Source organism: Erpetoichthys calabaricus, chromosome 3, assembly GCF_900747795.2.
Source record: "Erpetoichthys calabaricus chromosome 3, fErpCal1.3, whole genome shotgun sequence".
Classification (NCBI taxonomy): Eukaryota; Metazoa; Chordata; class Cladistia; order Polypteriformes; family Polypteridae; genus Erpetoichthys; species Erpetoichthys calabaricus.
Genome location: NC_041396.2, coordinates 50,099,531 through 50,115,367, shown reverse-complemented (window position 1 = coordinate 50,115,367; position 15,837 = coordinate 50,099,531). Strand labels below are relative to the sequence as shown.

The window sequence follows — 15,837 nt, the reverse complement described above, 5'->3', positions numbered from 1 at the left end:
GATACGTTGGAGGGTGGCAAATTGAATCCCCACCCCACTCCGCCCCGAGTGTCGCGAACTCGAGCTACGCCACTCAACTCGATAGTCCAAGAAGTCAAAGTTGTGTTATGTAACCCTGGAGCCACCTGTGACACAAACAAATGAAGGAAAAGCACAATTTGCTCTTACCCTTCTTCTGTCTGTGCCCTCTGCACAGGGTTAGGGAGTGCCCTGTTAATGTGGCATTTGAATCCTTCAGACCTGTGATTCCACCTTTGCCAGCCAGGCATACACTTGACAGCAGTCCTCTGTGAGCACATAGACAGTGATAGACCGTCAGCTGTGAGTGATGAATTATGGACTGTGACCTTTGGCAAAACTGAGTTAGTAGTTGCCAAAATACGGTAACTCATGGTGCTCTATAGGACTTTCATTGCATGAAATTCTTTTATTTAATGTTTGCAGTTTCTGCTTGGATTATTTATGTGTACCTTTGCACTGGAATATCACCGTGATGCTGATGATGTCCAAAGCTATGCGAACCCCAGTGGTAATAAATACAGCTGCTGCTTCTCAAGTAACAAACTGTTCAAGTGCCATCAATATGTGGTCACTTCAGAGCTCCAGGATGTTGAGCTAAACTGCAGTAAACCACAGCTTTTATTGATTGGCTCTAAGGGAATGCTGAAACACAATTGATCTTGTCATCCTGCCTTTTGAGGGAGATTTAATCAGTGCCAATAATTTTACCAAGCTCGTTTTTTTTTGGCGGGGGTGTGGGATTCAGACCTTTGATCCCAGACTCTACTTGAATGCGCATTACAAGTCATCCATCCATTACTGAATGCACTTAATCCAGTTCAGGATCACAGGAGTTGAAGCCAATACTAGCAGCATCAGAAGCAAGGTAGGACCCTGCCCTAGATGTGTGCGCCATTGCAGACCCCATGAATTCACACATCAGCACTGACTTGCACAAGGCCAGTGTTCATTTTTCAATTTACTTAGTTGGCATATGTTTGGAATATGAGAGGAAAACTAATATCTGCTGAAAAGTCCACAAGACCTGGGCAGAATATAAGGATCTGAATGCTTAACTCTGGAGCTGTGCAAGAGCAGTGCAGGGCATGGATCAGTAACATGAAAACGTGTAATTCTGTCCAGCTTTCAAATGTACTGTAACTTGCCATCAGTTAACCTATTGTAATGCATTGCTGATTGGCCATTTATCTAGTTTTTGTCAAGATCTGATGCAGTAATAAGTTGTGTATATATGGATGCATCACATGATTGATTTATTTTTGTATTTAATTGAACGTTTGTTTCCATCTTGCATTATGTTTGTGGTGTTCACGTGAAGTGTGGTGTAACATTTGTATCATCTGCGAATGGCAAACAAGGAACTGAAAGTGATTCTGTCACTCTGGGGATGGCCGAGTGTAGCACTAAACAGGTGAGATAGATAGATAGATAGATAGATAGATAGATAGATAGATAGATAGATAGATAGATAGATAGATAGATAGATAGATAGATAGATACTTTATTAATCCCAAGGGGAACTTCACATACTCCAGCAGCAGCATACTGATAAAGAACAATATTAAATTAAAGAGTGATAACAATGCAGGTATACATACAGACAATAACTTTGTATAATTTTAACGTTTAATACCCCCCAGGTGGAATTGAAGAGTCGCATAGTGTGGGGGAGGAACGAGCTCCTCAGTCTGTCAGTGGAGCAAGAAAGTGACAGCAGTCTGTCGCTGAAGCTGCTCCTCTGTCTGGAGATGATACTGTTCAGTGGATGCAGTGGATTCTCCATGATTGACAGGAGCCTGCTCAGCGCCCATCGCTCTGCCACGGATATCAGACTGTCCAGCTCTGTGCCTACAATAGAGCCTGCCTTCCTCACCAGTTTGTCCAGGCGTGAGGCGTCCCTCTTCTTTATGCTGCTTCCCTAGCGCACCACCGTGTAGAAGAGGGCACTCACCACGACCGTCTGATAGAACATCTGCAGCATCTTATTGCAGATGTTGAAGGACACCAGCCTTCTAAGGAAGTATAGTCTGCTCTGTCCTTTCTTACACAGAGCATCAGTATTGGCAGTCCAGTCCACTCCACTCCACTCCACTCCACAGTCCAGTCCAAACAATGGTGTCATTGGTAACCCAATGAATGTGTCAGAAGTGAGCCAAACGGTGCACAATATGCACTTACAATTCCTGTTCTGTTGTATTACTTATTAACTTGGGGGTTACCTTTCAACTTTTACTATAGGAGAATTTAAATATACAGTAGATCACAATCCACTGCCAGTGTTAAAATCAAAATATTTTCAGTTCATATTCTGAATGAATTTGGAATGACTCCTATGGATGAAATGGCGTATATGTTCAAGACAGGCAATAGTATGGATGTTTCAGAAAAGGAGCTTAATTTGCCTATTCTAGCATGGACTTGCCTAATTCATATTTTGCAACAAAATTTCTATAGCACACTTTCATACAAAATGTGTAGCTCAATTTGCTTTACAAGACATTAAAGAGAAAAAAATACAGTTCCAAGGAATAAAAATATAAAATGATATGCAAACAATAATGAACAAATTAAATAAAACAAAATAAGTAAATGCAAACTTACATCCATCTATCTATCCGTCTTCCAAACCTGCTTATCCAGAGCAGGATTATGGGGCAGCTGGCACCTGTGACAGCAAAGATTGGACGGATAAATAAGTAGGTAATAGAAATGGTAAAGTAAAATACATTTTTAAGTGTCTGATGGTTATAATATTAATCCTGATGCTCTGGTCAGATGGCCAGTGAGGGCAGGAAAATAAGAACTCAAGCAGGCAGGATGCTGGAGAAAGTAAAAAAAAAAAAAGGCCAAAAGACTGCCTGGTCACCCCTGGAAATTCTGCTAAACATAAATATTCGGAAGTAGCACATTGTTAAGAAGATTACACGTAGTGGGTCTTGTAGAGAGTTGGTGTGTCCTCGCTGCTCCAGCATCACAGGACGCTGCAGAGTACTTTGATCAGGAGACATTGGCACAAGAAAAACGGAAACGAGAGGAGAGAATAGTATAGGCTACTAATGATAGCAAATCTATAAAGTATATGATATTGTAATACCTTATTATAATCTATTAGAACTGGCGCATCAAAAGCAGCTATGAAATAGCCAAATAAATTCTTTTTTTTTATTAATCTCCCATTCTATCAACCTGGCATATCTCTGCTACAGTTACTAGTTTCATGGCCATGGGTTTTTCTGACTAAGGAACAACAATTTCCATAAAGAAATTGCTATGCAAGGGATTTTTAAATAAGTATGAATTGATAAATCAGCTTCAGTCTGGGCCTACTTTTAAATTCTAGTATTGCAAAAAAGCATCATCCATTTGTTTATATGTGGGCCAGTCTTTGGAACAGACCTTTTGGCTTTTACAATCTATGTGTCTCCTCTCAAGATATTTAAAGCAATTTTGCAGGGAACAGACAGAAAACCAATGAGCAAAAAGAGTTTTTTATACCTGAAATGAGCAAATAAAATCATTGCTGAGTGCTGTATGTCATAGATTTAAAAAAATGGATGCCAATTTCAAATTCCCTTGAGCTCAAATCTGAGGCAATCAGACAAAACATTAAACTGCATTATTGAGTCATCACTTTAAACAGAAAGAAAGAAAGAAAGAAAGAAAGAAAGAAAGAAAGAAAGAAAGAAAGAAAGAAAGAAAGAGAGAAAGAAAGAGAATCCAAAGCAGGGTAGAGTTAACCATTAAATAAAATAAGCACATGCTTAGGGCATCAAGAGAATTTCCATTGCCATGGCTGAAACAAGTTCCATAAAAAGGGGCTCCCATATTAGATGAAAAAAAATACATACATATATATAGAATAAAAAAAAACAATAATGTAATTGTAATAATAGAAGTTAATGATATACATATATTAATCTTAGGAATACAACAAAATCAGAATCTGGTAACTGCCACACAGTTCACCGAGGCTCACATGATCGTTCTTGTATTGTTCATGTCGGCTGTCCCATTCAGTCATCCACTGACCGTGAGTGCAGCTCATATATATGGGGGCACCAAAATCTTTTAAGTGCTTTAGGGCCTCTAAAGGTCTTAATCCAGCCCTATTTAACAGTATAGTCTAATAAAAACTGGGTGCTCTGGTTTTCCTCCAACATACTAAAGGCATGCAGTGACTAGTTAACTGGCCCAACACACATTAGTATGCCATTTGATGGACTGTTATCCTATCAAGGTTTGGTGTTTGCCTGACACTCAATTTTGCTGGTAATAGATCCTGGGGGACTGAACGGGTATCAGCTATTGAAGATTCAGTCCCCTGGGGAGACACCATACTGATCACTAAGCAGAAACATTCACAGAATTAAGGAAATATTTTTCTGTTCAGGTTTATTTTTGTTTAGTGCTATTCACTGAGTGAAGGCTGACAAGTTCACAGGTAAAGGCATATACTATACAAATATTGCAAATCACTAATTATATGATAAGTACACATAAAGACACACATTTGTTTAAACAGACAGGATAGGCAAAGTGGTTCAAAACTGATTAACATAAATCACGGGTGTTGAACTTTGGTCCTGGAGGGCCGCAGTGGCTTCAGCTTTTCATTCTAACCATCTTCTTAATTAGTGACTAGTTTTTGCTGCTCTTTTTAATTAACTTGACTCTGGCCCCTTAGTTGTCTCTTTTTCCTTAATTAGCAGCCAAACAATAATAAGACACAAAACAAGCCGCCACATGACCAGCTCACCTGTGACCATCACACATTATCTGAAAATAAAGAAAGGTCATGGTCTCGGTAAAGTTGATCTCTCGGGTCACCAAAACATTTTGACAGTGTTTTTAGAAAAAACACAAAAATCAAAAGTTTTGAAAAGGTCTGCTGTGGCAGAATGAGAGCAGCAATAAACCATGGAATTAAATAACGGGTTTAATTAACAGCAAGCATTAAGAAACTGGTTGGAGTTTGTTGCCCCAATTTAGCTGGTCATCTGTTGGCTCATTTTACAACTCATTTCTATTTGGCTGTCATTTAATGAAAGAAAGAATCAATCCTGAGCACTGAATCCTTAAAAACAAAGCTATTACAATGAAGGGAAAAGAAGTTAATTAGCAGTGAAAACTGGTCACTGATTAGCGAAAGGATTAGAATGAAAACCTGCAGCCACTACAAACCCTGCAGGCCTGGAGTTCAACACCCCTGACATAAACGGAGCCTGGCAATCTCTATCTAGTTCAATTATTGAACTAAGTGTTTAGTTTCAGTTGTGATGAAATATTAATTTAGTAACTTACTGTCTGAATTGGCTGAGGATTTTAGTTAGCTGAGCAATTCAACAATTAGAAGTAAAGAAAAACCTAAGGGAAGGATCAGAGCAAAAAGTACCTTTCTTTATGGATGATACCATTCTGTTAATTATGAATCGAAACTTATCATTGCCAATCATAAAAAAAAATCTACTAGATACATTTTACAGGACCTCTGGGTTCAAACTTAATTTGAATAAAAGCATGCTCTTTCCTGTTATCTCACTCTCATGCCATAATACATTAGAGCAATTTCTGCTGATGTGGCAGATCAGTTTAGGTATTCGGGAGTATGAATCTCAAAGATCTTTCTAAATTAAATTTTTGCAACATGACAGAAAACATTAAGCAAGATGTTAATAGATGATCAACTCTTCAAGTTTCTTTAGCTGATAGAATTAATATCTTTTTAGAGTGATTATCTTTCTGAAACATTTTTTCAGAGTATTTATATATGCTGTGGATTCAGTTCCATTCACTTTCTGCAGACTTCATTGTGTTGTACATTAAATTTTACATGGAAAATGTTGCCATTTTTGCCCATCACACTCTACTCTTAATAACCCATGTGACAGACGGCTGGGGACCTTGCCCGATTAGGGTGCCCTTTTGAGGAGAGGACATATCACCAGCAGTACCTCCCCCGGGACACGAGAGGGCAGCCCCCCTGGTTTACATTGGGGCCACCAGACTGGAGCTTAGAAGCTCAACCCTGCTGGGGCCCATGGCCACCAACAGGGGGTGCCTGGACAGCTCCAGAGCCATGGCATGCAGCACTTCCATTACACCCGGAAGTGCTGCTGGAAGGTGATCGAGGAGCACCTGGAGCACATATCCGGGTGCAGTATAAAAGAGGCCGCCTCACTCCATTCGGGGAGCCAGAGTCAGGAGGCAGTGGACAGAGCTTGTGGGAGAGGAGTGGAGACGGCCAGATAAGAGAAGAAAAGGATAGGACTGAGCATTGTGGCTGGTTGGTGCACTGTGTTGTGTGCGCAGCAGAAGAACTGTGAATAAAAAGTGTGTGCTTTTGGACTTTGCTGTGTCTCAGAGTCTGTCTGTAGCACGACAGGTCTTCTACATGGCATCCCAGATGGAATGGCCTGCCTGTTAAAAGGCAGGGGAACCCATTAAATATAATCTGTAGAACAGCCTGGCTACAGACAGACACTGAGATACAACAATGTCCAAAAGCACACACTTAGCAGTTTATCTCATTTCTCCTGGCAGATCCTCTCAGGCTCCATTAGATTGGATAGGAAGTGTCTGTAAACTGCCATCTTCACGTCTTCCCACTGATGCTCTAAGGAGTTTAAGTCTGGGCTTTGGCTGCACCAGTCAAGGGTAGTCAGAGCTGTCCTGAAGACACTCTAGCATTGTCATGGCTGTATGCTTCGGGTCATTGTCATTCTGAAAGGTGATCTGTTGCCTCAGTTTGAGGTTGTTTGATGTCTGTGTGCGTTCTGAAGCAGGTTTTCTTCAAGGACCTCTCTATATTTCATTGCATTCATTCTTCCCTTAATTCTGACCAGTCTGCATGTCCTTGCTTCTGAGAACAGAGCCCATAGCATGATGCTACTAGCCCTGTGTGTCAACATTGGGATGGGATTAGGCAGGTGATGAGCAGTGCCTGGTCTTTGCCAGACATAGTGCTTGGAGTTCTGCCCAAAGGGTTCAACTTTTTTCTTATCCGACCAGAGAATATTTTCCTTGTGCTCTACAGAGTCCTTTAAATGCCATTTGATAATCTCCAAAAGGGACTCCATTCCTTCAAGACTGTGTCTTGCCGCCACTCCTGTTTGTGGTTTTCCTGGACAGGATATCAAGGTGCAGCTGAGGATGTTAGGGTGTCCAGTTGGGGAGGCTATGGGTATTATGGTTGCTTTATACAGATGATGTTATGCTCTTTGTCTCTTTGACTGTCACCTTCAGCATTTACTCGAGTAACTTGCTGCCAATTCTGAAGTTGCTGGGATATGGATTAAAATCTCCAAGTCTCCTGTTATGGTTCTCTCTCAGAAAAGAGTGGATTGCTCTCTCCAGGTAAGGAGGGAACAACTGCACTTGGTGGAGGAGTTAAAGCTTCTCAGGATCTTGTACACGTGTGAAAGAAAAAGGGATTGTGAGATCGACAGGCGCTGTGCTGTTCTGTGGTGGTGAAGCAGAGGCTGAGTCTAAAGACAAAGCTCTGGTTTACCAGTTGATCTCCTGTCCTATGGGTAACGACCAAAAGAATGAGACTGGGCTGATACTCCATGACAGCGTGAGAAGCTCAGTGATTCAAGAAAGACTCAGAGTAGAGTTGCTGCTCTTTTGGATTGAGAAAATCCAGTTAAGGTGTTATGGGTATGTAGTAAAAATGCCCCAGAGAGAGCTCCATCCTACAGCTGCTTTAGGCACGTCCCACTGGGTGGAGACCTTGTAGTAGACAAAGAAGACGTTGGAGGGATAATATGTATTAGCTGGATTGGGAACACATGAGAATTCCCCAGGAAGAGCTGGAATCTGCAGCTGGGGCCAGGGAAGTATGGGCCGATCAGTTTGACCTAATCCCACCACAACCCTCACCAGGAAAAGTGGATAAGAGGATGAGAGATAAAGTTGGCTTTACAAATTATTACAGAACAATCAATGGAAAAAACTCTCACCCCTTCATTCTGAAGTATAGCTGGTTATCAAAGAAAGCATAGTCCTGTACTATTACACTCTGCTTTCAGATACATTAAAATAATAATAGTCAATCATGAATAATTCATAATTCAATATGTTCATATTAAGAATTAGAGCCAAACAATTCATAATCATAAAGGATGTGGAGAAAAACTCTCCTTTGCATGAATTTTACACCCAGCTAAGATGCTTGTCAAGGTCAGCCAAAATATGGTCGAGCCAAACCTCTACTTTCTGGGTGAAATGAAGTCAGTTGCCTGATGGCATCAGACAGTTTGCACAGACCCTCACTGGGCAGAAGCAGGAGGCTGAGACAAGAATAATTGGCTTTAGGAAATTCTGAGCAGTAGGACTCTGGCAAAGCAAATACTCGAGAACGAGATGCAGCAGCAAAAATAGATAGATAGATACTTTATTAATCCCAAGGGGAAATTCACATTTCCAAAAAAAGGTTGTCTAAGCTCATTAATGGGAAAAAGTGGAAAAGAAAATCTTTGTGCTTCCTCTCTTATGAACTTTAATAACACCAAAGACATCCCATTCTTCTTATAAAGAAAATTGATTTTAAAATTATACAACATAATGGCAGCGAGGGTTTCACTTTTAATCAGCTGTCCTTCAAATTCACTGTGGTTATTAACTCAGGCTGCTTTACAAGGCCCTGAAAGCTATTTATATTTGCTTACTACCATTGTAAGAAGTTGTGGAGTCTTAATGAAATGGCTGGCGTATGATATTGACAGCTTTGCCTTTTCTTTCTGATAGGAAAAATAATTCACCTACAGTAGTGTGTAAAGAACTTTAGCCCCTGCTCCCTTCTTTCATATAAACTAGATATGTATGTATAGTACTGTATGGCATCTCATGTTAATGAAAATCCCAGAAATGTAACACATACCTTTGTTAGTTCTTCCATTTTTCAACATACTCACGGTATTCTTTTCTTTTTTTTTTAAATAAAATTATTTAAAAAAAAAAAAAAAATTATTAATTTTAATCATTCCATACAAATAGATCAGTTTTTACAAAAAATGAAAACAAATCGACACCAACCCCTGAGAAACAGAGCATGGCCAACGGGGTAAACCTTAAAGCTTGTAAACATACAGTAGCAGTAGAGGGTGCTATCATCCTCTTGAACCCTCAGGTACCATGCCAAACACCAGGTAAAAGTCCAATATCTTGACTTTTTATTATAATACTGTGCACAAAGCACCCTCCACTCCACAATACTCATATACAATATACAATACTCTAATTAATCAACAATAATACAATTCTCACTCCTCCTCTCCCAGATACTTAGCCACACTTCCTCCGAGCTCAGCTCAGCGTCTGGGCTTTCCCAAGGTCTTTTTATATCCCCTGACCCGGAAGTGGTTTCAACCCTGCAGTCCATGATTTCTTATCACTTCTGGGTCAGATAAAAAGTCCTTTTCTTCATCCCGGAAGCACGTCGTTCCTTCTGGCCATGTGATCAGGACGTACTTCTGGGTTATAGGGCACGTAGTACTCCCCAAGCCTCCCTATAGCGGCTCCTGGTGTTCCCCATGGTATCCAGCAGGGCTGTTTGTAAAAACTACAAGGTCCATGAGGCCCTGCTGAAATTCGGGGAGCCTCCATACTGCTGGGAGGGCTGCACCTGGCAGTTTGGAGGTGTGGGCCAGAATATATGGCTGGCCATCCCTCACAATACCTGAATTGTTGAGTTTAATAGGGCAATAGAGATGAATGGAGAAGAGAAAAAAATGTGAAGAGAATTGCTTCCTTGGTGCTTTAAGAGCTTATTCTAAAATATTATTGACTAGATCCTGCCAGGTTTTGAAAAAGTTCTGCACAGATCCTCTAAGTGAGAATTTGATTTTTTCCAATTTCAAATAATATAAAACATCAGTTTCCCACTGACTTATTAGAGTAGAGTTAGGATTCTTCCAGTTTAGCAAAATCAGTCTGCGTGCCAAAAGTGTAGTGAATGCAATCACAGTTTGTTTGTCCTTCTCCACTTTAAACCCACCTGGAAGAACACCAAACACAGTTGTTAGTGGATTAGGAGGGATTGGGACACCAAGGCTGTCTGAAAGGCACTTAAAAATTTTTGTCCAAAATGATGTTAATTTGGCACAGGCCCAAAACATGTGATCCAGTGAGGCTGGGACTTGATTACAGCGTTCGCAGGTTGGATCTTGCCCTGGAAACATTTTGGACAGTTTTAAGCGAGACAGATGTGCTGGATCACATGTGTATAATTTTGAATTGAATAATTGTATGCTTTGCGCATATGGAGGTTGAGTGAATTCTCTGTATTGCTACTTTCCACTCCTTTTCTGATATATTGATTAAGAGATCTTTTTCCCATTGTCCTCTTGGATCTTTGAAAGGGAGGGACTGTAAAATAATTTTATATGTTGCAGAGATGGTGTTTAAATCCTCAAAATTGAGCAATATTTTTTCCGGCATGGAGGAGGGTGCAAGATGAGGAAAATTGGGCAGGTTCTGTTTAACAAAGTTCCTAATTTGAAGATAGTGAAAGAAATGTGTAGGTGGAAAGTTAAATTTGGAATGTAATCCAAATTTAGGATAGGATGCAAAGATGTTGTCTATATAAAGATCTCTAAGCAATTTAATCCTAAATCTTTTCCAGATATTAAAAACTGCATATGTTTGCGAGGGTTGAAAGAGGTGGTTCTCATGCAGAGGTGCCACAGATAAAAGATTCTCCATCTTAAAATGCTTTCTACATTGGTTCCATGTCCTGAGTGAGTGAAGCACAATTGGGTTGTTAGTATATTGACGATAACTTGCATTTATTGGGGCACAAAGCAGGGAATATAAAGGCGTATTGCAGGATTTTACTTCCATTGCAGACCAAGCCTGTGTATGTTCATCTATTTGTGTCCAGGTTTTTATAGCTTGTATATTTGCTGCCCAGTAATAAAACTGAAAGTTGGGTAGAGCCATGCCACCTTCTGCCTTAGGTCTTTGTAGGGTCGTTCTTTGGATATGTGGGTGTTTTGGGTTCGAAATAAATTAGGTTATGTTGAATCTAATTGCTTAAAAAATGATTTATTGATGTATATTGGAATGTTTTGAAATAAAAAAAGAAGCTTAGGAAGCTCACGGTATTCTGAACAATAGAAAAGCTGTGGCAAGAATTGGAGGCTGGGATTGGGCTTTGAATGAGACACCAAACAGGGCAGTGTAATGAATTTGAAATCTGCTTATTGGGTAGAGGAAATGACAAGGTGCTTGTAGGAAATCTACAGGATCAGCCCAATCAAGACAAAGAGTTCTGATAATGCAGATCTAACTGCCATACTGCCTGGTTTCATTAATAATATTTAATTTAAGTTAAGTCAAGTGGCATGATTGTCATACCATCCATACACCATATTGCAGCATAAAGTAGCAAGAAATAATGTTTCCCAGGAATGTGGTGCAAAATATACATAAACACAGGACAAGTGCACGACAGATAATGAACTAAAGTATACTATACTATGATAGATAAATAAATAATAAGTAAGTAAGTGAATAGATAGTAATAATTTGAAATAGATAATTAATCTGTGGTGGGTTGGCACCCTGCCCGGGATTGGTTCCTGCCTTGTGCATGTGTTGGCTGGGATTGGCTCCAGCAGACCCCCGTGACCCTGTGTTTGGATTCAGCGGATTGGAAAATGGATGGATGGATAGATAATTAATAAATAATAACAGTAAGACTAAAAAATACAACAGTAGTGACACGTGTAGCAAATGTACTGAGATCTGAGGGCGGTGGGACAGCACTCAGTTCAAAATCCAGACAGTCACGGAGTAGAAGCTGTTGTAGTAGCTGGCAGAACTAGTTCAGATGTTACAGGACCTTCTGCCAGATGGAAGTGAGATGAAGAGACCATTGGAGGGGTGTGGAGCGGTCCTTCACAATGCTGTAAGCTTTGCAGGTAAAATGCTTTACAAAGATGTTATCAGTGGAGTGCACAGACGACCTAATGATCTTTTCTGCAGAGTGCACTACGCACTACCCAAAGTAGACAGAGATGGTGCTGGTTAGAATGCTCTCAATGGTGCCCCTGGAGAATGTTGGGAGAAAGTCTTGTCTTCTTCAGCCATCAAAGAAAGTGGGGATGCTGCTGCGCCTTCTTGGCTATGGAGGTGGTGTTAATTGACCAAGTAAGTTCAGCAGCAGATGCACACCAAGGAATTTGTTGTTCTTGACCAGTTCCACTGAGCCCTTGATGTGCAGTGGATTGTGGACAGGCATAGGTCTTGATGAATTTAAGAATCATCTCTTTCATCTTGTCCAAATAAGAGAGATTGTTGCACTTGCACTGGTCCGCCAATTGTCATATCTCCATTCTGTCAGTTGACTTATCTCCATTGATGATGAGACCCACCACCATTGTGTCATCTGTAAACTTAATAAAAAATGTTAGAGCTGTACGCATTTATATGCATTCACTTCATTTTAAGAAATAATGACTAAAACAAGCAGTCGTCCCCTGGCATGTCCAAGTAAAAGTGTAATATGTCCACTCTGCCGCATTTGAGAAACAAATTTTATCAAGTTTTAAAGACAAATTAGTATGGTTCCACCACTGTATATTATTGATTGATCACAATTTGCTGAATTAAACTTTCTAGACTTAAAGGGTGTCAAAGTGGTAGCATATTTTAACATAGTATATTATACTGTATTTCCATGGATGTTGTTTGCTGGAAAATGATAACATTTACAAAAAAAAAAAGAAGAAGATTAGTACAAATTTGAGTTAAGGTCATTCAAACACTTCACTACAATGGTGTACTCCACATACAATGACATCCCAGCTGGAATATACTGTATATCCTGCTATGTAAAATATTCAGTTGTACAAGGAGTTCTGTTCTGAACTTTTATTAATTTATTAACACATGGTAGTTTTTGGGTTATCATTCTTATTACATTCTTACTTCTTCTAATTAGAACTGTTTTGTTTGCATTGTAAATCTGACAGCAGTAAGATAATTATCTCTAATCCTCTCATCAGATCTTTTTACTAGCTGCTTCCACAGTGCTAACTAATATCCATATTTCCTGCCGAAGCTCAAAAAGCAGCCCTTCATAAACTTCAGAGATGTTTATTTGTTCTTTAAGATCCTTTGCTTTTGTGATAATCATTCATCCTGAAATAGAAGTTCCTTGAGATACTTTAAAGGTACACCACAAACATAATATTTGCACTTAATCTGATTTACGCATTCCTTTACTGAGGGGTTTGTTCTTATTGGAAGTCTCAGAGAAGTTTCTTTTAGAATTCCTAGTATCATTCAATGTTTATGAGCCCATATTGTATTTGTTTATTGAAATATCACTCTCTGAACTATTTTTCTAAGTTCTTGTCTATTTAAATTTCATAGACAACGCAGCAGTTTTTTTTGTTTTCCTATCCAGTTTTAAGCATTGCCAGTCTTGGACATCATTTTCGTTTGGTGCAGATGTTAAGGCATGGTACAAAAAGGGAGACGTGAGAGGAGAACGTCATCAGTATGACCACAGTAAAGTCATTGAATGTGCGATGTCAAGACTATGACATAAGATGAGGATAGTTCCAAGTTTTTCCAGGACAGATGCAATGTTTTTTAATATTTTTTGGTTCATTAGAAATTTTCAGATCTGTCATTAGATAGCCATTGAATTGCTGTTATACTGTAAAAGATTGAATTAATTGCATGAATTATTTGGTAAGACTGAACAGAGACCACAACAGGGTCCATATCTCAGTACCTGCCATAAAATATTCTATCCTTCCATATATCTGTCTTTCTTGAAGATGGTATGGGGTTGCAGGACTAGAGGGTATCATAACAACATTAGACACAAGATGGTATAGAACTCAATGTGGAGTCAACAATCCGTAATTTGTATATTATGAGGTTCCAGAGCTCATAGTGATGGCCCAGGAGGGAAATGGGGGATGCTGACAACAGCAATTTGTGCAATTAGCGCTGTTAAAATTTAATGACATCATCAGCCTAATAAGTACATGAAATCAGTACTGCATACACATATACTGTACTTGCAAACATACAGTAAATTAGCATTTCACTTGGATATCATGCAATCTTAAATTGTTCTGTTATCCACACTCAGTGCAGCACATTACTTTGGAGATTTTCTTATCCTCCAACTCGTCTGATGTGTCTTCATTCCCATTGTCTTGCTTCCATTCCTTTTATTCTTCATCCTCCATGTCAGTATCTACACCTACTGCACTAGATCCAGTTTGTTTTTTATTCTTTGTTAAATACACTGACCTAACAATTCATTTTGATTTTTGCGGCTTCCAGTGTTTTTGCCACATTAATTTCTTATTCACATCACCCAATCAAAAACCAGATAGGTATAATGTTAACTGAGTTATTTTTATGGAGTTTAAACGAATAACCATCTTTGTCCATTTAATTATTCAAAAAAATTAAAAACAAATATTTCACGTAAATGTTGTAGTCCCAGAATGCAGAGGGCTCAAAATCAGGTAGTAAAGCTGAGCGTCGGCACAGATTGAGCACTAGGAGTCAATCTATAGCAAGACACACCACCACACTCACTCAGATTGCAATTTTTTTAAATATTGAAGGAAAACTGATACACATGCAGAGAGCACACGCCAACCATATTGGTGGAGAAGATGCACAGACGCAAGGCACGCTAACAGTAATGGCCATCTTGTGACTCCAAGAAAAAAAGTGGTAATAAGACAATGAAATTGGTGGTAACTATCTGAAGTATCTGGAGAGCGGTCACTTCTACTTTTTATTACATTACAAAATGAAATGAGATTAGATTTTAGACACTGGTCAGCATCACACTGTAATATCAAAATGAAAAATAATTTTGTAGGTTCTTCTAAACTGATTGTAATTAAATAATCAGGAACTCAAAAAAATGCCTTTGCATTTTAGACACACCAGAGTCAATGAATTTTGAAACTAGCCAATGCAAATTCTCAATTCAAGTTTAATTGTAAATAATTATTTTAAAATTTAATTTCCTGCATGATATGCATATTCAGATTGCATATTCAGTATAATCATGTTCTGTGAATTCAGAGTTGCACAGAACTGGAGGACGAAGGGGAAAGCATTGCTGGGTGGGATGACAGTCCTTATGGGACACGCACCCATGCTCACTATAATTTGGCGAGTTTATCTAATCTGCATGTCATTGGAATTGTGGGAAAAACCAGAGGAACCCGAGGAAAATCCCACATGGATACAGTGAGAGCATGGAAGTTCCACACAGACAATTACTAGGCAAGGATTTAAACCCTGTCTGTCCATTAGAGCTATGTGGTGGTAGAACTAACCACTGCTTTATTATACCTCCATCAGTAAAAGTGGTACTAAAAGATTCTTATTATGTTAACTGTTTGGTATGAATCTAATTATACCTCTCCTTCTGGGTCATCTTTTGTAGGACAATGCACGGAGGCAAAAACAGCAGCTCTGTGAGAAGTTTGACTCCCTTTACAGCATACTAGAGGAGAAGAAAAAAGAACTTCTATTAAGTATTACTCACGAACAAGAAGAAAAGCTCAGCCATGTGCGGTCCCTTATCCGACAACATGGAGACCATCTTGAAAAATCCTCTAAACTTGTAGAAACCTCAATCCAGTTCATGGAGGAGCCTCAGATATCAGTCTTTCTTCAAGTAAGCTACCCCTCATTTTGGAATCTGCTCATCATCCTGAAATCAAGAAAGGGACAACACAGATTTTATTGATTAATACTTTTTGTTCTAAAATACTCTTTTTGCTTGCACCGATTAATTCTGTGAGGATAAATGTGTTTTTTATG

At 39.3% G+C, this 15,837-nt stretch overlaps 1 protein-coding gene across 1 annotated transcript in view; it reads left to right on the top strand.

Annotated features, from left to right (window-relative positions):
• Positions 1–15,837, top strand: part of trim54 (tripartite motif containing 54) — a 123,932-nt gene that overhangs the window by 69,817 nt on the left and 38,278 nt on the right. Inside the window, exon 5 of the mRNA XM_028796791.2 lies at positions 15,458–15,691. Within this exon, the coding sequence (XP_028652624.1) occupies positions 15,458–15,691 (234 nt within the window). The remainder of the gene's footprint in view (positions 1–15,457; positions 15,692–15,837) is intronic.